This window comes from Saccharomyces kudriavzevii, assembly GCF_947243775.1.
Source record: "Saccharomyces kudriavzevii IFO 1802 strain IFO1802 genome assembly, chromosome: 7".
In the NCBI taxonomy this organism is placed as follows: Eukaryota; Fungi; Ascomycota; class Saccharomycetes; order Saccharomycetales; family Saccharomycetaceae; genus Saccharomyces; species Saccharomyces kudriavzevii.
Window position 1 is genome coordinate 242,706 of NC_079278.1, and position 22,239 is coordinate 264,944.

The 22,239-nt window shown below is 39.5% G+C and overlaps 10 protein-coding genes across 10 annotated transcripts; 4 read left to right on the forward strand and 6 right to left on the reverse strand.

The window, feature by feature from the left end:
• Positions 1 to 470: 470 nt before the first annotated feature.
• ARO2 (bifunctional chorismate synthase/riboflavin reductase [NAD(P)H] ARO2) lies at positions 471 to 1,601 on the forward strand (the record flags this gene model as incomplete). Its single annotated transcript, XM_056227863.1, has 1 exon — positions 471 to 1,601. The coding sequence occupies one exon, from the start codon at positions 471 to 473 to the stop codon at positions 1,599 to 1,601; it is 1,131 nt and encodes a 376-aa protein (XP_056087642.1).
• A 226-nt stretch (positions 1,602 to 1,827) lies between these two features.
• On the reverse strand, positions 1,828 to 2,403 carry RPL9A (60S ribosomal protein uL6; the record flags this gene model as incomplete). The annotated part of the gene is made up of 1 exon (XM_056227864.1): positions 1,828 to 2,403. The coding sequence occupies one exon, from the start codon at positions 2,401 to 2,403 to the stop codon at positions 1,828 to 1,830; it is 576 nt and encodes a 191-aa protein (XP_056087643.1).
• A 419-nt stretch (positions 2,404 to 2,822) lies between these two features.
• On the reverse strand, positions 2,823 to 3,755 carry RRT6 (Rrt6p; the record flags this gene model as incomplete). The annotated part of the gene is made up of 1 exon (XM_056227865.1): positions 2,823 to 3,755. The coding sequence occupies one exon, from the start codon at positions 3,753 to 3,755 to the stop codon at positions 2,823 to 2,825; it is 933 nt and encodes a 310-aa protein (XP_056087644.1).
• A 539-nt stretch (positions 3,756 to 4,294) lies between these two features.
• TIP20 (Tip20p) lies at positions 4,295 to 6,391 on the forward strand (the record flags this gene model as incomplete). Its single annotated transcript, XM_056227866.1, has 1 exon — positions 4,295 to 6,391. One exon carries the CDS (start codon positions 4,295 to 4,297, stop codon positions 6,389 to 6,391), a length of 2,097 nt encoding a protein of 698 aa, XP_056087645.1.
• A 99-nt stretch (positions 6,392 to 6,490) lies between these two features.
• ROG1 (putative lipase ROG1) lies at positions 6,491 to 8,557 on the reverse strand (the record flags this gene model as incomplete). The annotated part of the gene is made up of 1 exon (XM_056227867.1): positions 6,491 to 8,557. One exon carries the CDS (start codon positions 8,555 to 8,557, stop codon positions 6,491 to 6,493), a length of 2,067 nt encoding a protein of 688 aa, XP_056087646.1.
• Positions 8,558 to 8,754: 197 nt separating this feature from the next.
• Positions 8,755 to 9,996, reverse strand: MRF1 (Mrf1p; the record flags this gene model as incomplete). The annotated part of the gene is made up of 1 exon (XM_056227868.1): positions 8,755 to 9,996. One exon carries the CDS (start codon positions 9,994 to 9,996, stop codon positions 8,755 to 8,757), a length of 1,242 nt encoding a protein of 413 aa, XP_056087647.1.
• Positions 9,997 to 10,357: 361 nt separating this feature from the next.
• Positions 10,358 to 12,208, reverse strand: GPI10 (putative glycosylphosphatidylinositol-alpha 1,2 mannosyltransferase; the record flags this gene model as incomplete). The annotated part of the gene is made up of 1 exon (XM_056227869.1): positions 10,358 to 12,208. One exon carries the CDS (start codon positions 12,206 to 12,208, stop codon positions 10,358 to 10,360), a length of 1,851 nt encoding a protein of 616 aa, XP_056087648.1.
• Positions 12,209 to 12,440: 232 nt separating this feature from the next.
• On the forward strand, positions 12,441 to 15,173 carry HUL5 (ubiquitin-ubiquitin ligase HUL5; the record flags this gene model as incomplete). The annotated part of the gene is made up of 1 exon (XM_056227871.1): positions 12,441 to 15,173. The coding sequence occupies one exon, from the start codon at positions 12,441 to 12,443 to the stop codon at positions 15,171 to 15,173; it is 2,733 nt and encodes a 910-aa protein (XP_056087649.1).
• Positions 15,174 to 15,437: 264 nt separating this feature from the next.
• SKDI07G1200 (uncharacterized protein) lies at positions 15,438 to 19,094 on the reverse strand (the record flags this gene model as incomplete). The annotated part of the gene is made up of 1 exon (XM_056227872.1): positions 15,438 to 19,094. The coding sequence occupies one exon, from the start codon at positions 19,092 to 19,094 to the stop codon at positions 15,438 to 15,440; it is 3,657 nt and encodes a 1,218-aa protein (XP_056087650.1).
• A 681-nt stretch (positions 19,095 to 19,775) lies between these two features.
• FLC3 (putative flavin adenine dinucleotide transporter) lies at positions 19,776 to 22,184 on the forward strand (the record flags this gene model as incomplete). Its single annotated transcript, XM_056227873.1, has 1 exon — positions 19,776 to 22,184. The coding sequence occupies one exon, from the start codon at positions 19,776 to 19,778 to the stop codon at positions 22,182 to 22,184; it is 2,409 nt and encodes an 802-aa protein (XP_056087651.1).
• Positions 22,185 to 22,239: the final 55 nt, after the last annotated feature.

Consider the following 22,239-nt stretch of genomic DNA (forward strand, 5'->3'; position numbering starts at 1 on the left):
TAGCAAGGGTCAAACTCTTGTGGCGCCACCCACGCTTACGTCTACATACCTTATACATTATACAGCACACATCGTACATTTACAACAGAAAACTAGCTCTCTCAAGACGTGACATAGGCCCCAATATGACGCTGACGAGCTAACTGAAATATGTAAGGTGTTTGATCAAGACTCAGACACTGATACGATCAGACACGCTCCCTTACGTCCTCTTGCCCGCTGGCCCCTTTACTCATTTATCGACTTTTTTGTCCTTTGTAGTGCTATTACTTCTTGTTTTTCACCCTCCACGTGAATATTTCACGGTGCGCGCTGCCTTTTTTTTCTGGCGGTGACTAATCGCTGGCCATCACTGGTCTTCCACGAAGCATGCAATTGATACTTAGTTAGTTAGCACTGGCATTCTACACTTCCATCCAAGTTGCATTTTCAAAGGTTGGCACGGTATAGCAACAGCATAGCACAGAAGTATGTCCACGTTTGGGAAGTTGTTCCGCGTCACCACCTATGGTGAATCGCATTGTAAGTCCGTTGGTTGTATCGTCGATGGTGTGCCTCCAGGAATGTCGCTGACTGAAAGTGACATCCAGCCACAGTTGACAAGAAGAAGGCCAGGCCAATCTAAGCTATCCACTCCCAGGGACGAAAAGGACCGTGTGGAGATCCATTCCGGTACCGAGTTTGGCAAGACCCTGGGCACTCCCATCGCCATGATGATCAGGAACGAAGACCAGAGACCACACGACTACTCCGACATGGACAAGTTCCCTAGACCTTCCCATGCAGATTTCACCTACTCCGAGAAGTACGGCATCAAGGCCTCCTCCGGCGGTGGTAGGGCGTCCGCCAGAGAAACCATTGGCCGTGTCGCTTCAGGTGCCATTGCTGAAAAGTTCTTAGCTCAGAATTCTAATGTCGAAATCGTGGCATTTGTCACTCAAATTGGTGAAATCAAGATGAACAGAGACACCTTCGACCCCGAATTTCAGCACTTGCTGAACACCATCACCAGGGAAAAAGTAGACTCCATGGGTCCCATTAGGTGCCCAGACGCCTCAGTGGCTGGGTTGATGGTCAAAGAAATCGAAAAGTACAGGGGTAACAAGGATTCCATTGGTGGTATCGTCACGTGTGTGGTGAGAAACTTGCCCACCGGTCTTGGCGAACCATGTTTTGACAAGTTGGAAGCTATGTTGGCTCACGCCATGTTGTCTATCCCAGCATCCAAGGGTTTCGAAATCGGCTCAGGTTTCCAAGGTGTCTCTGTCCCAGGGTCCAAGCACAATGATGCGTTTTACTTTGAAAAGGAGACAAACAGACTGAGAACAAAGACCAACAATTCTGGTGGTGTGCAAGGTGGTATATCCAACGGTGAGAACATCTACTTTTCTGTCCCTTTTAAGTCTGTGGCTACGATCTCCCAAGAACAAAGCACCGTCACTTATGATGGTGAAGAAGGTATCTTGGCCGCTAAGGGTAGACACGACCCTGCCGTGACCCCAAGAGCCATTCCTATTGTCGAAGCAATGACTGCTCTAGTATTGGCGGACGCCCTCTTGATTCAAAAAGCAAGAGACTTCTCCAGATCCGTCGTTCATTAAAGATAGAGGCAAGTTTACAACTATTATATATGTATATGCATATATATATATATATTTGTGTATGTATCTTGCACGTACTTTAAAATGACACACATCCTCCCATTTTTTCTTTTCAATTTTTGATTTTCGTATCGGTTAAATTCTATTATATATTAGATATACAAAGTTTTACATGGAATTATATTTTCTGCCACCTTAAAAAATGTCACATAATAAAATAAAAAGCCTATAAATCTTCAACAATGAAACCCTTGTGAGAAACGTAGATACCATCCAAAAACTTACGGATATCCTTGTTTCTGACACGACAGATTTGTTGCAAGTCAGCAGCGTTTTGGGAAACATCCTCAACAGAGTTACCAGATAAGACAATTTCATCCTTAACGTTGGTGGAAAATTCAATAGCAACACCATCTCTGACTGGAACGTTTCTGATCTTCTTGTCACCCAAAAAGTTTCTGACTTCGATGAACTTAGCACCGTCCTTTTCAACAATGTTGACGTTGATTGGGAAATGCGCGTAAACGTATCTCATCTTGTACTTGAAACCCCTGGTGACACCAGAGATCATGTTGTCAACCAAAGCCTTGACGGTTCTCAAGGCGGCAACGTGCTTTCTGTCACCATTGTGAACGGCAACCTTGATCAATTGGTTGCTGACCTTGGTGAAAGTAACATCAATGTGCTTCAAGTTCTTGGTCAAAGTACCTCTTGGACCAACAACCTTGACGATTCTGGATTTGATGCTGACAGTAACGCCTTCTGGAACTTCGATCTGTTGTTCAGTTTGGATGTATTTCATGGTTGACTTCTGGTATGGTTTCCCTGTTTTTGAAGGCTCTTGCACACTAACTTCTACCAAGATAATGAAGTCGAAGGTATATTCGACTACTAAACAATATATTACGCACTGGCGCCGCCGTCATCCTGCCTTCGACCTCTGCAGTCTCTGCCCTGCTGCATGTGAGCGAAATCCAATATTGCGATGATGGCAGAATATTGAAAATTTCATCGCCTCGTTCGCGTCGGTGAAATTTTCTAGCAAAAATAAAACATCAAGTTAGAAAATGTGCAAACATATTTTTCATTTTTATAATAAACCCAAACAGTTCCGAAAAACAGTCTTTCAAAAAAAAAAAGATAAAGGTGGCATTACCATTTTTCTTATTGATATCACCGTTCTTATTAATACTATTACTATTATTATCATTTTTTTAAACTTTACAAACCTTTCTTTCTAATATGGCGAGGATGCTTGCCCTTAATTTTGATGATCAAATAGCCAGTAACTATAACATTCGATATCAATTGTGCTACCATGAGCAACACAAACCCCACAATCAGATAGCTGTAGGTCGCTTCATTTAGATTGCGCCTATCGCTCTCCATTTGCAACAGCCCGATGTCGCTCACCATTTCAAATAGGCCGTCGGAGACTTTCTTCAAAGCCTGCACGACTTCTGGTGTCATTTGCTTGGCCAAATGGAACAGCATTTCGGGATTGAGATTATCGTTATAGGTCATCTGCATCGTTACAGACTTTTCGGTGTCGATCGAGCTCCACGACCCGTCGTAGACCAGATTTACGAAGCATATCCAGAATTGACTGCTGTCTCCAGGATTGACTTCGATGACCGACACCCCGCTCACCAGGTTTCTCTTGCTTCTTAATAAATCGCCGTTCCTGTTATTAAAGATGCTAAAGTCCAGAGACTGCTTCCCGCGATCGTGGCTGGTTCCGCCAAACCGACTCGAGTCAGTTTCTTCTTGCAGAACATCCATTACACGAATTTCAAAAACAACTTCTTTAGATACGTAATCCATACCGTCATCAAACACCATGCAGAACGCACCGTCGGAAGCGCTCAAACTTGAACTATACGCAAACTCTTCATACGGGGCCCCTCCTATCAGCGACGACCGCTTAATAGGCGGCACCTTGAACGATAGACCATTATTAAAAATCGGCATATATACTTCCCTGGAATTTACATCGCTACTCAACTCTGCATTTGTAGCAAGTAATAGACTGATTAGAAGCAATATTCGATCTAAAATATGCCACTTACTGCACATATTACTTCCTCGAACTCCCATTCGGCTTTTTTGTAGTGTACCTTTGCTTCGAGCAATTTCCCGGCGGTTTTCTTTCATGTGAAGCAAAACGACACAGAGAAACCGGGCCTTAAAGATGCCGTAACAGAATACAGAGTCAAGCACTTCTTCATGAAGGTCCTCAGAGTTCTTTTCAAGAGCCTAGAAAGTTTTTATTTTGGATACACTGCAGCCTTGCTACGGCGTGTGTTTTTTGGATTTTTTTTTATCATACAGAGCCACCATCGACTTAGGGTGCAATGTGATTGCCCATCCCCGCATTATGATGCATTATTAAACTTAGCTTTTCTTGCATAGGCTATGGCCGCCGGCCCGGAAAATGAAAAAAAGTAAGTTTGAGGCATAGGATTAATCCTCAAAAATAGTAGGTCTATCTCAAGTATAATAGGTTTATTTTCTAGGTCTGGTACTTCATTTTTAGGTTATTTCACCTCTTTTCCAAGCCCTAGTTTATTGAATATTTCATTAAAGGAACAATAATAGTAATAATAATAATGGGATTAGTGATATAAGTGGGTGAAGGAAAAGATTGCACCAGGTTGCCGTTCAAAAGACCATCAAGGGAGCATACAAAAATGATGAACGACGTTGAAGACCTTCTGAATATCAATGACAGGATTCAGCAGGTGCGGAGTGACAGAGACCAGCTGGCATCTAAACTGCAAAACCTGAGGCAATCAATGGCCAGCAATGACACGGAAGTGGCTCGCTCAGAGCTGATAGCACAAGAGATCATCGACACGGGTTCAGATGCCAGAGGAATCGAACGGTTGAGAGCGAAGTATGGTAATTTGCAGGTCCTGGATAAACTGGAAAAGGTTGTTGTTCAACGAACCCAATTACAAGCTAGTATAGACCAATTAAACGGGTTAGACCATCGGCTGGATGAGCTGACTCAACAACCGCTGGCCCAATTCTGTCTGGATGACATAGAAATTCTAAACGCAAAGCTGAGAGATGCCTTTGCTACCGTTCCTCAAAGAGCCTGTACTGATTCTCAACGCGCTGCTTATGGCAATCTTGAATCAAATGTCATCGCCAAATATAATAAGCTCCTACAAAAATTGGCCATCAACTGGAGCGACTCGTTTGACCAAGAGTTGTTAGAAGCACAGTGGGATACGTCAAAATTCGTGTCTCCCTCGGTCAATCTGGTCGAGCATCTGAGAGAAACTTCCGCTAAGCTTTATAGATTGAGTCAACTCTACCTACCCTTAGAGCAGGGGACACAAAGCAATGCCAACGTAAATCATCGTTCATGCTCAACAAACGGCCAAGGGCATATACTATGGAATTTTAAGTCTATGGCAAATAACTTCAACGTCAGATTCACTTACCATTTCCACGCCACGTCCTCCAAGATTGAGACGTACTTCCAATTTTTAAACGATTACCTGACAGAAAATTTATACAAGTGCATTAACATTTTTCACTGCGATTCACGAGGGTTAACCAAGCAAATCATTCATGAACAATTCATCAATTACGTCCTACAACCCATAAGAGATAAGGTAAAGTCTACTTTATTCCAAAACGATTTGAAGACTTTGATTGTCTTAATTTCTCAGATCCTGGCCACAGACAAAAATTTATTGACTTCGTTCCATTATCATGGACTAGGTCTAGTGTCGTTAATATCCGACGAAATATGGGAAAAATGGATCAACTATGAAGTTGAAACGGCTAATAGACAATTCATTAATATAACCAAGAATCCAGAAGATTTCCCGAAATCTTCATTGAATTTTGTCAAACTTATCAACAAGATTTATGACTACTTAGAGCCCTTTTACAATCTAGACTTCGATCTATTAATAAGGTACAAACTCATGACCTGCTCGTTGATTTTTATGAACTTGACCTCATCCTATCTGGATTACATTTTAACCGTGGACTCCTTGAATCAAACAAGAACCAAAGAGCAGGAATTGTACCAAACTATGGCCAAGCTGCAACATGTCAACTTAGTGTACAAAAAAATTAGATTTCTGTCTTCAAACTTCATTTTCATCCAGCTAACTGATGTTGTCAATAACACGGAATCAAAAAAATATAACTCGCTTTTCCAGAATGTGGAGAATGACTACGAAAAAGCCATGAACGCGGACATGCAAAATTCTATTGTTCACAGAATTCAAAAATTATTGAAGGAAACACTGCGAAATTACTTCAAGATTTCAACTTGGTCAACACTAGAAACGCCCATCGACGAAAATGACGGTGCAGCTACCGTACTTAGCGCCGAATTGGTCAATTCAATGAACGTTTTGACAAGATTGATCAATAAATTGGATTCATTGGATATTCCATTAGCTATATCACTTAAAGTTAAAAATGAACTGTTAAATATTATTGTCAATTATTTCACAGAGTCCATCTTAAAGTTGAACAAATTCAATCGGGATGGTTTGAATCAATTCCTGCATGATTTTGAGTCTTTAAGGAGCATTTTGAGCCTACCATCTCATGCTACCAATTACAAATGTATGAGCTTGCACGAACTGATAAATATATTGAAACTGAAATATGATCCAAATAATCAGCAGTTCCTAGATCCAGAATATATCAAAACAGGTGATTTCACATTTTTAAAAGAAATCTACTCTATCAAGTACTTGAAAGATACAAAGATTCAGGATGCACTTTACCGAATCATATATGGGAATATAGTTTAGATTATAAGAACAAAAAAAAAAGAAAAACTAGTGAAAACAGGTCGCTTGAATGTAACGCCAGCTTATTCTATAAACCATAAATAAATATAAAAATCTCTATCATTGAACCAAGTCACTATTCATCTCTTCATAACGAAGAACTTCATCATTGGGATCCTCTGGAGTATTTCCTCTGTCGATCATGGCGCTAAAGCCCCTTTTGGCAAGCGCTTCCACTATTTCACCAACAGTTGATATCATTCCGGTGGGACCCTCATTAAAAACACCATTTGTTTCCACTTTATTCAACCATTCATATTCTTGGGGAATGTTTTCCACCTTCCTGTACTTTTTCGTATTCTCTGTCGTTACATTTTGAACGGATTCGATGTTTTGGACGGAACAACCGTTGTCATCATCATTGTCATCGCCATCGTCATCGTCATCACCACTAAAATGCACATCTATTAAATGATCGATTACGGGCCATCCGTACGCGTTAGCAAATTTCCTTCGGACTATGATGTTATTATGAGCATCAGGTTTGAGGGCAACAACAACCTTTCTCCATGACATTCCCGCGTGCCACCTTCTAGCAATAGTTTCCTCCAGGTTCCGGTACTTTGCACGTTCTTTTTTCCCTGCAAAGAAAGCCTGGAGGAGGATATTCTTCTTATCAAAAAACCCATCGCCGATACTGAATTCAGATTGTGGGATATCATCCTCTGTATAGACCTTGTCATGAATAATCACGGGGTCTCTGGAATCCGGATCCATTATATATGCTTTCTCAGGTAATGGCGGCAGGAGAATTGAACTGGCAGATTCGAAAAAGGATACTTTAGGAATTTCCGGACCAGCTTTTGTTGGAAACTTTTGTGGGGCCAATATACTTAACATTTTGGTCAAGGGCGAAATAAAAGTCCTATTGAAGAAATCTTGATTCTCGGGTATTGTAACGTTGTCTATTAAAGGAGTTTTTCCACTACCTTCTTTAAGTTTCTGCAATTGCTCTAAAATATCATTGTAGTCTAGAAATAACAGCGATCCGGTATACAATGGAACAATTCCATCATTAATAGCATTCGCATATACTGTTCTTCTTTTGAATCTACGCAGGGTCTCCGTCAAGGGGTTACCAGATAACAAGTAAAGAAGCGGTTTCCCTACCTCTGCCTCATTTTCCAAACCCAAATCTTGACCGGTCTTACCAATAACTCCAAACGAAAGTAAAACTTTGATGTAGGCAGGATTATCTGTGACAATACCTAAAAGCGGTGAGGCTAAAGTTATAAAATTTACTGGTTTTACTCTCTGGAAAAACCAGGGGTAGACCTCATAAATGTATGCGATTGTGAAAGCTTGAATCAAACCACCCAGTGAATGGCCTATAAAGGAAATTTTGTGGATTGATTCATCGTACAATTCTTGGATGATGTATTCAGCTAGGCGAGTACCTAAATACTTGATCCCCTTCTCAGTCTGACAAACATTTCCTCTGTAACCCTTTACCACAATTTGTTCATTAGGGTAGTTTTTTTGTGCTTTGTATACCTGTTCCATAATATATACTAGGTCCGTCGACACATTAGAATGCAAACCATGTGTCAACACTACAAGATGTTTCTTTTTTTTTGGGGTAGTAATTTGGACAGGAAGATTCCATAAATCTAAGGTGGTTAATCTGTTCACTGTTAGCTTAGGATTATAGGAGCCTAGATAAGATGGCAGATCATGCGGATTTTCTATTGACTCTCTACTTGTCCCAATAGTGACTTCATAAGTAATGTTTGTATTTGTAGTGAACAATATTTGGCTCATAACATCAGCAATCCATATGTATTGCTGTCGTATGTTATGCACCGAGAGTTCTGCCACGAAATCCTGTTGAGTTAGCACATTCGGTTCGAATTTTGGATAGTCCACTGAAGCGACTATTTTTTGGGAATGATGATACTTGGCAGTTTTAACATCGCAGTACAACATGAACGGACCCATTAAGTATGCGGCTCTGTATGAAAGTGGGTTCATATTCCTTACCTTCAACCATAAGGAGTCCAAATTTAAATCTGGCGGAATTTCTTCACCTTCATAAAGATTATAAGTGATCACATATCTCTCCAGTTCACCAACTTTCACTGAGGACTTATAATGAAACAGAATTTCATTAGCTAGTGTAAGAGACATTCTTAAACGCGCCAAGCTTGCCCCCTATCTGTACTTTTGTAGTTGTGTGAAACTGTTGAGGCCTTATGTTTTACTGTGACTGAGTTTTGCATATTTCGGGCATCTATTGTTCTGCGCCGTCTGAGAACTGGCGCACGCCATAGAAAAGAAGATTTACAGAAGTGTTAGGTATTTACAAGCTACGAAGATGTATGTAGTTAGTTACTATCCAAGAGTTCTTTCGCCCTTTCAGTGCTATCATATTTAGCCACAGCCTCGATGACATCGTCCAATCTTTCACCAGATAAGACACCTGGCAGGTCCAACAACGTGAACCCACATCTATGATCAGTGATTCTGTTTTGTGGGAAATTGTATGTTCTGATTTTATCAGATCTATTTGTGCTGGAAACCTGGCTCTTTCTTGCGTTTCTTTCCTTTTCCTCCTTCTCCAATCTTTCTTTCTCTGCAAGTCTTGCTCTTAGGATCGTGAATGCCTTGGCTTTGTTTTTGTGTTGAGATCTTTCATCTTGCATTGAAACAACGATGCCGGAGGAAATATGGGTTAGCCTGACTGCGGAATCCGTCGTATTCACATGCTGTCCACCTTTACCACTTGCACGCATGATGTCAATTCTTATTTCACCAGGTTTGAATGTTCTTTCATATGCATCAATAGACTTGGCAGATTCGTCACCCATCTGGGGTAATACAATCACGGCCGCAGTGGATGTATGCGTTCTTCCCTTGGTCTCTGTACTGGGTATTCTTTGTACTCTGTGAACGCCTGCCTCAAACCTTAACCAATTGTAAGAGCCAGGTTCTTCGATACTCAGAATAGCATCGATGATACCTGACCCACTTTCGTTTTCATTTTTCGATATAATTCGATATTTCCAATTTTTGCTATTTGCGTAGCCAATATACATATCCAACAGATTTTGAGCAAAAATCATGGCTTCAATGCCACCTACACCTGGTCGAAGTTCTAACAAACTAGGTTTCTCTGCGAACGGATGCGGCGGAAGAAGTTTATTTACTAGTCTTGAGGAGATTGCTTCATATTTGGGGACCAGCTCTACGTATTCTTGCTCTGCCTCTGTCTTCAATGATGGATCAGATACAATCATCTCCTGTAACCCTTTCAATTCACTTATTTTTTCTTTGTATTCAGTAAATGCGTCCGTCAGTGCTGATAACTTAGCGTGATGTTTTTGCTTATTCACGTCAAAATGAATCCCGCTAGAAAGATCCTTATCGAGTTCTTTCAATTCAGCTTCATATTTTTCTGCCTGCTTAACGAGTAGTGGGGAAAGCTCCGAGTATTGCGTTGGAATGTTCCCATTACTTTGAGAGATGACAGTAGTTGATGTCAGTCGCACTAGCGAGGGAAAGTTGTACCCCCGAAATATACCCTTAGCTATAGACCTCGAGGGAAACTGGAACTTCGGAAGCCACATTTCTCTATAAATAGGAAGCAAAGTTATTTTTATTCGGTCTTAGACGTGCGTGCATGCGTGAGATACTATAAGTTACGCTATGTACTACTAACGTTTTGTATTTCTCCTCCGAGCGAGCAAATCCTTTTAGCAGCTGTATTCCCACATACAACTACTGTTAGTGCTACAGGTTACACAAACCAGATATAACGCCTCCCATAGTCATGTATGGCAGGCTTCCCTGGCACAAGTGTATATATCTTGATATCTTACTGTTGATGCTGCATGTATTAATTATCGAGCGCTATATGAACTATTACTGATAGAATGTCGCTTCCTTACGGAGTGAGGCAAACAACACTTGGTGAATATACAAATAAACCTAGCTTTTCACTACCGAAATATCACTGAAATCAAAAGGTAGCTTGTAATAGACGATAATGTCTCCCGATCTCCTGGAATCCCAGTGTGCAAGGGAGTTAAAGAATCTATTGTATTCAACATACGATGAATCCCCTAAAAATTCTTTCAGGAATGCATTTTCCATGTGTTCAAAAACCACCAGATATGTTGGCCATTCGTGGCTGTATATTTTACCTGGAGTTCTCAGATTTTTACGAAATAGCGGTGGAAAATGTCTATAAATGAATGTGGGAATATTGTCATACAAATGGTCACTTTCATCCATGTAGGACTCAAGCTTTGAATAGGCTTCCGAATCTTCAAGTAGATGCAATGGAGGGTTACAAGTTACTGACCACAAATCGGAAATATCACTCCGGTGTAAATAACTTTGACCCGGTGTCGAATGACAGGGCATTATGAATCCCAAACTATCTATCTCTGGCTCTTCGTGCAAAAATTTCATGACTTCAATGGATCCGGACTCGTGAAATGTATTCAAGAGTAAAGCGACGAGTACTGATACGAATGGAACGAGCCATAGTAAGGGTCTTAGTGCAACCAGTCTCTTTCCATATGCCGTATTAAGTTTGAAAAGGCCGAATGATGATATTAATATGAAAAGTGGTTGCAATTGGAAAATGAACCTAAATTCTTTATGGGGTAGCCTCGAATATACCAATAAATTGAGAAGGATAATGCCTTTCACTTGGAGAAATGGATTTAAATACCTATCTGAAAAACTCTTTTTACTGAGTTGAGAAAACAATCCAAATACAAAAACAGGAGTAGCTGCACCTAATATGATGGGTAGACTTTGAAAGAGATGGAAATGCCAAGGAGCTACTCCATAAAATTTCGATAGCGGTGTTGTAAAATTAAACTTCAAAAATCGGAAGATGGGAAATGTCAATTCTTTATAGAAATACATGTCGATAACGGCATTTGCAGTAAATACTAACAAAAATGATCGGATCACTTTTAAAAGTGCGATAGAGAGTAAGTGATACTGCTTCTTGGATACTAAATTTAGTAGTAAGAGTAGGCCGGGGATTATCCAAATGAGTCCACTGCTAGGCCTTTGTAAACATGCTAAAAATGCAAAAGTGAGCGCTTTGGTAAAGGATGACTCTCTTACCATTTGCCCACCTGTCCAGTCCCAATGGTAAAGCGCAATAGAAGTGAGAACCATTTCAAAAGAGTTGATAAACGTCCTTGTAATAAAAAAACAGTTGAAAAAATTGGTTAAGCTTAATAGCACGGCGAATTTCGTAATTTCAGGTAAATCAGCCCCTTCCTTGTCTTCTTCTCCGTCCTTCTTCTTATCGAGTGTCAATAAATAGATTTTTTGGACAAATCTTATGGTATAATATTCTCCAGTGGAAGCTATTACAGCCATGATAATTTTTGGAGCATATATTACACCGTAATATTCAAATGACCGTGGAATATCCAAGGGGAGTTTTTGCAAATCATTTACAACTTGCCAGGTTAATTCATACTTCGGTAGTAGTAAAATAAGCAAATTAGAGCCTATCGTTGAGAGTGAAAGGAGGACATAATGAAGCATGACTGACGATAGCGAAACCAACCTGTAAGTCAACTCAAAAATCATCGGAAACATATAGCTGCGAACCCCGAATTTCCATTCCCATGTCAATTCACCGTATTTGAAGGCCTTCCAGTGAGCTGGTTCCAACGCTTGCCAAAACTCATCCGCCTGAAAGAAGGTTCTTGTCAAAACTGCGTTGAGTATTCTGAAAGTTAGGAAAAGCAAAAATATTGGCGTTCTTCTTACTTTAAGCTTCGTTTTATCGACTTCTTGAACCATTGGAGAATAAATAATGTGTTCAAGCACGCAATTTTCTTTTATTTTGTCAGCTTCAACTTTTTCGGTCGTGATGATGTTAACAGTGGCTTAAATTTCACGTACCTTAAAAGCTCGCCTTTTCCGCATTATATCGAACACACTTGCTTTTTGGGGATGACTAAAACGAAGCATTAACCAGGTAACAGAACGCTGTAATTCTCCTCAAGTGTCTTCCAATCATATAGATTCATAGATGTTGAACTTCACGGGCCAAACGAGGAGGAGAAATGTCAATTTAGGGAACAGGACCAGAAATACAAAAAAGGATTTACTGGAGAAGGCAAAAAGGGAACGAGAAAGAAGAGCTCAGGATAGATTAAAAGAAGATGCTAGTAAGACTATCCAGAAGTGCATCAGAAGACGTTTTGAAAATGTGAGATTCTTCAAGACTGCTTTTACGAAGTCGCAATTAGTCCACATGATACCGGCTTACGGGGGGAAATTGATCTATTACATTTCTCAATATGATTTGCAGCAAGTATTGATCTTATCTCAAGATTTCTTGTCTACCTATACTAATTCCTTAGGTAATAGACAACTGTTTAGTTTGTTGAAGCAGTATCAAGACGACACGTTAGTGGTACAAACTATAAGCGATCTGAATATGAACAACCCCACTGTTGACGAGTTTTTAAACAGCGTATCATGCTATCTCCGTCAAACGTCTTCGTTAAGTTACTCTGCGACTTTGAAACTAGTCGATGTTATAGAGAAATGGGGAGTAATGAACACTGCCGCTTCTGTAAGTATCTTTTCAATACCAATAAGGTCCTTTGAAAGGCGACCATTTGCATTGGAATTTTATTGCATACTTTCGGAAAGAAACCTTTTGCCCAAGCATATTAATACAGATCCGAAATTATGGGACAACATGGCGAAGGTATATTCGCATTGCAGTGAAGGCGGACAGAAAAATATTGCCAGGCTACTCATACCCAATTTCAATTATCATATTTCCTTATCAGTCTTGCCCAATGATAACGACTATATATTGAAATTTTACGAAAAGGAATTTATAGATCAAGTTATTTGTGCCACTAAAGATTACGTTTCTGATGAAAATCACGTTAAAAATTTGATGTGCTACATCGCTAGCTCTCCCAATCAAAGTTGCAAGAATTCTGTTCTGATTACTTTATTGTCAAACAAGGACTTTGTAAAAAGGCTCTCATGGGAGTTTTTTCACACGAAGTTCGCTACTAGCAAAACAGAAGCTCACCCCCTCTTTTCGGTTTTAGCACAGCTTATTGACATGCACCTTTTAATATCGACTGATCGGGAGTTATTAGATCATAAGTCAGTAATACCTATTGAGGAGCTTAAGAGATATACATCCATTCTGAAGGATTTTACTTTCCGCCAATATTGGGAATTACCTGAAACTGAAAGAAATCCCATGTTGAAAGAGGGAGTACCACTTTTAAACAAAGTTTACGAAAGAGACTCGAGACTGCACTTTCTATCCACAGAGGATAGCCCAACTTATTGGGAAAACTCTGAAAAACAATTTTTGAGTTTGAGATTTTATGAAGAATTGCAGGAGTACGAAGATTTGTATAGGGAACACTTAGAACAAGAAAGCGATGAGGATATGGAAAAGGGATTTGATCTTGATAACGAGAGACGTTCCTTTAAATCTTTATTGTTAAACAAAATGAAAAAGAGGTTAAAATCATCTTTGCGTTTTCGAAAATTAGAAATTCTTTTAGAATTACCATTCTTCATCCCTTTTGAAGAAAGAGTGGATTTATTCTACATGTTCATTGCACTTGACAAAAAACGATTGTCCTTAGATGACGACCACAACTTAATGAATATGTTTGCTCCTTGGGCCTCGAACGGGATGAGAAAGCAATCTGCCGTTATTTCTAGAGACAGTGTTGTAGAGGATGCTTTCAATGCGTTCAATTCCATAGGAGAAAGGTTCAAGGCATCGTTGGATGTTACGTTTGTTAATGAATTTGGTGAAGAAGCTGGTATTGATGGTGGTGGTATCACTAAAGAATTCTTGACTAATGTGTCTGAAGAAGGTTTCAAAGACCCAAAGCACGGATTATTTCAGACAAATGATCGTTATGAACTATATCCTTCCGTTATTTATGACACTTCAAAACTGAAGTATATATGGTTCCTTGGAAAAATTGTGGGCAAATGTCTATATGAGCATGTTTTGATAGATGTATCTTTTGCCGATTTCTTCTTGAAGAAATTGTTAAATCACTCAAACGGATTTTTATCTTCCTTCTCTGATCTCGGGAGTTATGACTCGGTGCTGTATAGTAATCTGGTCAAACTATTAAATATGACTGCAGATGAAATTAAATCTTTAGAATTGACGTTTGAAATCGATGTGCCTGAAAGTCCCGCGAAAGTCATTGACTTAATTCCCAACGGTTCAAAAATTTATGTGACAAAAGATAACGTGTTGTTATATATTACTAAGGTAACCGATTACAAGTTAAATAAAAGATGCGTCAAACCTGTTTCAGCATTTCATGGGGGTCTCAGTGTTATTATTGCTCCACATTGGATGGAAATGTTCAACTCTATAGAACTACAAATGTTGATATCAGGTGAAAGAGACAACATTGATTTGGATGACTTGAAATCCAACACAGAATACGGGGGTTATACAGAAGCAGATCAGACAATTGTTGATTTTTGGGAAGTTTTAAACGATTTCAAGTTTGAAGAGAAATTGAACTTTTTGAAATTTGTCACTTCCGTCCCACAGGCTCCACTACAAGGCTTCAAAGCATTAGATCCCAAATTTGGTATAAGGAATGCCGGGACGGAGAAGTACAGGCTGCCTACGGCATCTACTTGTGTTAATTTATTAAAGCTTCCAGATTATAGAAATAAAAAAATTTTAAAAGAGAAGTTATTGTACGCGATAAATTCAGGAGCCAGATTTGATTTATCGTGACTCTCTAAAAATGGAAGGAAGTCGTTCGTTTACCGCAGTTTTTTAGTTTTACATACACTAAAGAATAAAGGTTTCATACGCATGTATAAGAAGACTAATTCAGATCTTTTTTATATGGCATGTTTCAGTTAGAACCTCCATTTATCGTTAAGTTGTGTTTTGAAAACATTTGTCAAAGTTATCTAGTTGTCTATTTCAAGTGTGTAAAAAATCAACTATGAATATCGCATTTATAAGTATATACAGCTGGAAGAGCCGGCATTTTCAGTCCTTTTTATCCTTCATGTGACTTAGCACCATCTTCAAAGCTAATGGTAAATCGTCATCGGAGCTTTCATCATTTAGGTAATTAGGATCAGCATTACCAAGCGTGCTATGTCTGCTTAAGCTCGACAATTGACCGGAGGTGGAAGCTATAGAAAATGCCCTATTCCTAAATGTCTTTGGTAGACCTTCTGAGTTTTGTCCTGCTTTATGAGAAGCAATCCGCGATAGATTTAAAGCTGTTGAAATATCATTCTGTTCGTATGCCATAGGACGTTCGGGTTCATAACTTCTTGTGGAATCAGGGGAAATTTGAGATTCGTTTGAATTTGAACTTTGCAAACTTTCATTTCCCTCCGAAATAATTGAAGTACCATCGAACGGAGTTGTATTACGCCATGCTTTTTTAGGTTTGCTCTTCCCGTTTATGAAATCGTCGAAACCTGTAACCGCCTCTGCAGCCCAATCCTCATAAAGTGGACGAGATAAAAATCCGTACTTAAACTCGTTCACACCCACCAAAATTTTAGTCAAGTTCAACAGCTCTTCAATGTATTCAATTATTTCTTCCGATGCAGCACTAGATGCGTTCCAACTTAAAAACTTCTCCTTCAGGACGTATTCGTGAGGGCTAGCCCTAGTGTTCCCTTGCCATCTCCTATTCATCTTCATCACCAAACCATCGTTATCTTCGTTTTCTTCATCATCGTAACCAGCATAACCTCCTTTATTCAGATTTTTTGTTTCATCAGTTAAGCTTGAAATTTGGCCAGGATATTTGATCCGCAACGTTTGACGTACCTTATTGATCAACCTTCTATGAGCAATTCTTGCACTAGGTAAAAATTGCGGCAATGGGGTTTTATTTATAAAAGCTTCTTGAAGTGCTCTCATCAGGCAAGAAATACTTCCCACCATTTGGCGTCGGTATGGGTAGACAGCACTGTTAAATTCTTCAACAACTACACTACCATTTTGCTTTCTCAGTAAAGAAATCGTATCTATCCTCTCTATAATTTGCTTCTGGATGAATATAACTTGAGTGAAAACGTTCTCCAATTCGGTGTATTCGCCCTTTAATCTCGGCTCTTGTCTGGTCAATCCTTTGTAAGCCGTAGCACGCGCTAATGCTTCTTTAGCACTTTTTGATATTTTTTCAATTTTTTGGTATTTGCTCTCGCTCATACTGTTGGCGACTTCTTCCCCTTCCAGTCCAGTGGCGTATAGAAGTTCCATCTCAGATATGCAACCACAAACAAATGAAATCTCTTCATTTAATTGCTCTCGTGCCTTCAACGGAAAGAAAAACACCTGGACTATCAATGCTACTCCCCCACCATATCCGACAGCCAAACATCTCTTGGCGAAACTCGTCAGTATATCATCTTGGGAGGGGAGGATTGCTGCAAGCATAACAATGTAAATACTAATAATTTCAATGATTGCGGCCTTCACATAGGGTGTACCAAGTAAATAGTAAAACCCAGGAATGGCTCCGAAAACTGTGATGACGGTTTCCAAATACGGATTGGTTTGATTCACACCAGCAACATAAGATAAATATCCCCAAGCTGCTCCGAAGATGACTCCTACAGCACGAAGAAAGAAGACCCAAAAGGTACCCCCTACGGAAGGCTCCAAACAAAGTATACAAACGAAACCAATCCAGGTACCACGGTAATCTATGTACCACTGTCTTGTCTTTGGGATGAACATCGGGAAAGAAGCCAACATCAATGCAATGGCTACCTGGAAACCAAATCTAAAGTGAGGATGTGATACTTCACAAAATTTATCAATTGAGATCAGCATTGACATGAACGAAAACTTCACTTGCTTTTTAGAGGTTCTGCTGGTTCCGAACGTCGTTGTTTTCCTTAAAGAAGAGGCTGAAGAAGATGAAGTAGTGGAGGTGGAGGAGGAATTTCTCTTTGGTTCACTAGTTATTGGCAAATCCAATGATGTGTCGTCCCTTGCAAGGTTTTTGTTCGATGAAACTCTTTGAGAGAGAAGTTCAGTTTCTTCATAATCTGGTCTTCTGATTACTGTATCGTGAGCAAAACCATTTGTAGTACCATTGAAAGTACCCTTCAGTGTATCATTTTCGGTCACTGAATTCCTATCACCTTTTAACCAGATGGAAAATGTCTCATAATTCGTCAGTACTAAAAACCAAAGTCTCTTGCCTCTCAACCAGCCTTTCTTCTCTTGTTTCTGTCGTTTCACCAAAATATCTTTAACGGATTCCATGATGGTCAATGTTGAATCTGCGGTTTGTCTAAAGTTTAATAGAAAGCTGGACAATAAAAACATTTCATCGCTGGGATTCATAATATCAAAGTCAAATCCCAACATTTCCGATTTGAATTTTGCTTTGCATTCCTCCAATGCGTGCCTCAGATCATTGATCTTATTTTGAATATCGACATCATTGGGCAAGTTATTCGCATTATTATTGAATGTGGGAAAGTTACCATCCTTGAACATTGAACAAGAGTGAACTCTTGAGACATTTACATCGAATGCATGAGCAAGTACCAATTTTGCCATATACATACACTCACTCATTGTTCGATGTAAACTGTAAATCACCGGATGTAGCTTATCGATAACTTTTAGTAATTTTTCAGCATTTGCAAAGCTAATTTCTTTATTCTTCGGAAGTGTCAAAGCTGCAACATCGTCAGGCTTGAGTTTGTTATCATTTCTTGCTAACAAGATAAATTCCAATTGACATGTATTAACTAATCCATTAATGTAAACTGTTAAATTTTCCAAAGCATGGATAATTGGTTTCAGTTTAGTTGGTGATACATAAGCATAGGTAAACTCATAAATACACTCATGAAGGACCACTCGACAATTACTTACTTTGGAGGCAATTGATGTCTTCATCTTTAAAAGCTTCCCTAGAGAAACGGGATCTCTGCTGTACAACTGGCTATTGTTGTGCGGATCCACTGCAATAAAAAAATTTATAGAATAATCGATGGATTTGTGAAGCTCATTCATAGCGTCAATAGTGGTGTTACCCAAATATGTAGTTCCCCACTCAGGAAATAATACAAGATTCCAAAAAATCGACATCGCAATACCCATATAGAAAGGTGTACTGTAAGCTTTAGCAATAGTACCTGCTGTTTCATTCAGCGGATCCATAAATGCGAAATGAACTACAACGAAAAGGGGGAAGACAATACCAAAGTAGTAATGAGATACAGACCTCATCCAACCATGGAAAAAAAGCATAATCACTTCGAAAACGGCCAAAACGGCCAATCCTGCTTCATATCTCTTATAATTCGACACATGCTGTTGCGCCTCTGTCAACTCGTGCCAAGAACTACCCAGGCATTGCTGTGCCAGAAATCTGCCGAAGATTGCATAAGCAAGTCCAAATATCAACCCCGTTGTACAGTAGATAGCACCGTGAATGGTACCCCCCACCCTTCTCCCAGGATGAACGATAACGGAAATCATCGGCAGCATCGCAGGTGCTGCTCCCAGATGTGCTGTGATCTTGGGAATCAAGCAAAATATGAAAGCCACTGTTGTATTAACGGTCGATTTACATATTCTCTTCGCAAGGACCCTGTCACAAGGAAAATAATAAAGCCATAACTTCTGGAACCTAGCTAACCTCAACTTAAGCGACATGGTCATATAATGAAGTCAAACAATCGATTCAATAGGTAAATAAAGACTTTCGCCTCTTCTAATTGCGGGATACGGAAGGAACAAAGTAAAAACAATGTTTAATAGCAGTCTGACACCAACTGCAATTTTAACGCTCCTCAAAAGCAGCTCTTAGTGACGATGGCTATGGAGACAGAGCTTTTATCTTCTCCAGTCTTGATATTGACAGTCTTATCGCCTTTGGCCTTCCAAGAGATTTAACAGCATCATGGCAGGGTAATTACTTCTTCTTTTCCCTACCAACGGCCCATCGCTTCGATTTGAAATAGTTAATTTCTTCAATTGTTGATAATGTAAGAAGCAGTAGCCTCTGCTGGAACTGAACTCTCACGAGACCATTAAAACTCTGCTGTTTCCTGTACCGTATAATCGCTTTACGGCCCTATCAAATTTGCTAAAAGACTATTCTGCTACATCTTTTTTTCCAGAACATCAACACTCGAAAGGCAACGAAAAAATTCGAGGACGTCATTTGTCATAGAGTGCCTATCGCAATTGGTAGTAGCTACAGAGATCGTTTACACAATTTAGTTCAGTACAGCCTTTTTTTTTTTCATTGCACAGGCCATAAATAAAAAAACCTCGAAAACAACAGTAGCAATAACATAGTGGAAAATCAGGAAAAATATACCCCTCACAGGCATGAAATTTTTACAAACCTGCAAACTATGGTCATTAATTGCGCAGATAACATTGTTTGCCAGTAAAATAGGTCTGGCAGAGGCAAAAAGAAAGCTAGTGGCGACGTCATTAGTCACATGTATGGAAAACTCTCAACTGTCAGCAAACAGTTTTGATGTTGTTTTTAATCCGGATGACAAGTCTCTACACTATGACCTTGATATGTCAACCCAAATTGATTCGTACGTTTTCGCTGACATCGATGTTTACGCATATGGTTTCAGAATTATCACTAAAAATGTTGATCTTTGTTCAGTCAACTGGAAACAATTTTGCCCCGTGCACCCAGGTAATATTCAAATCGACTCGATTGAATACATCTCTAGTAAGTACGTAAATGAAATCCCTGGTATTGCTTACCAGGTCCCGGATATCGATGCATATGCAAGGGTTAGAATCACCAACAATGTAAGCGATTACCTGGCATGCATTCAAATATACTTTTCCAATGGAAAAACTGTTTCTCAGATTGGTGTGAAATGGGCGACTGCGGTGGTGGCGGGGATTGGTCTCCTGCTGTCTGCAATCTTATCCACTTTTGGTAACTCTACCGCCGCTTCACATATTTCCGCCAACACAATGTCGCTTTTCCTATACTTCCAATCGGTTGTGGTGGTATCCATGCAGCATGTTCATCGAGTGCCACCCATTGCTGCTGCTTGGGCGGAAAACTTGGTCTGGTCAATGGGGCTAATCAGAATCTCATTCATGCAAAGAATTTTCCGTTGGTATATCGAGTCTACTGGTGGTACGCCTAGTCTTTACTTGACCTCGACTTCTATGTCTGTTCTGGCTCAAAGAAGTTGGGACTACCTGATGAAATTTCCTCTAATAAAAAGGGCCACTAATGTTTTATATGGTAATGCAAATACACTGATTTTCAGAGGAATTAAAAGATTAGGATATAAAATGGGGATCGAAAATACATCCATCGTTTGTACCGGTTTCACCTTCTTCGTTTTATGTGGCTATGTGCTTGCCGGGTTCATCATAGTAGTTAAATGCTGCGTGGAATTGAGTATCAGACTAGGTTGGATTAAAAAGACAAGGTTTTGGGAATTTAGAAAACAATGGAAAACAATCTTAAAGGGCGCTCTATTAAGATACATTTACATTGGTTTCGTTCAGTTGACAATTCTCAGTTTCTGGGAATTTACTGAGAGAGATTCTGCTGCCGTTATCGTCGTTGCATGCTTATTCATTCTTCTGTCGTGTGGATTGATGCTTTGGGCTGCATGGAGAACCGTTTTCTTTGCTAGAAAGTCTGTCGCAAAGTACAACAATCCAGCAGCCTTATTATATGGTGATGAATATGTTTTACACAAGTACGGGTTCTTCTATACAATGTTCAACGCAAATCATTACTGGTGGAACATTGTTCTTTTGTCCTACATTTTTGTAAAATCATTATTAGTTGGGTTTGCTCAAGCTTCCGGCCAAACTCAAGTTCTTTTCATGTTTATATTGGATTTGATTTATTTCGTCGCCATCATTTACTATAAGCCCTATTTGGATCGTCCAACGAACATAATGAACATTCTAATTGCTACGGTTACTTTGGTTAATTCCTTCCTATTCATGTTTTTCTCGGATCTGTTCAATCAAAGCTACAAGGTAGCTGCTATTATGGGATGGATTTTTTTCATTATGAATGCTGCATTCTCATTCATTTTATTATTGATGATATTGGCGTTTACTGGTATGATACTTTTCTCAAAGAACCCTGATCTAAGATTTAAACCTGCAAAGGACGATAGAACTTCCTTCCAGAGGAACACTATGAAACCAGAAGGTACTGTTAACAAATCTGTAGCGAACGAGTTGCTTGCTTTGGGTAACGTCGCAAATGATCATAACGATAACTCGGATTACGAATCAAATGATACTGGAATGAATGATGAATTAAAACAAGGGCAGGATGAGGCTACTCCTACAACAGCCACATCAAGTGATGACAATAGACTTACATTGTCAGAAAAAATACTCAGCAAATTTACAAGACCAAAGGCCAACAACGCAAGCATAGAAGTTTTGAGAGATGAGACTTCCAAACAACAAACATTTCCTCATAATTTGACAAATCTCTCACGCGAAAACCTATCAACCTTAGGCTCCAAATCATACCCAGGACACACAAGGTCACAATCAGATGCAAATAATGGCTTAATCAATACTTTTGAAGAAGAAGATACAAGTTCAACTACTGATCCATTTCACGATTCTACAGAAGGAGACCTTTTAGATTCATCGAGCTCAGATGGAGGATTTAGGTCCCAAAACTTTGTTAGAGATGACAGTATAAATAGTTTGGGAAATAACCAACAGCCACTAAGGAAACCTCCTGGGTTTTTTGATGAAGGCTTCATGTGAGTCTTAAGCAAAAATTCTGACTTTATTATAAAGAAACTAGAACTATCAAATTTTT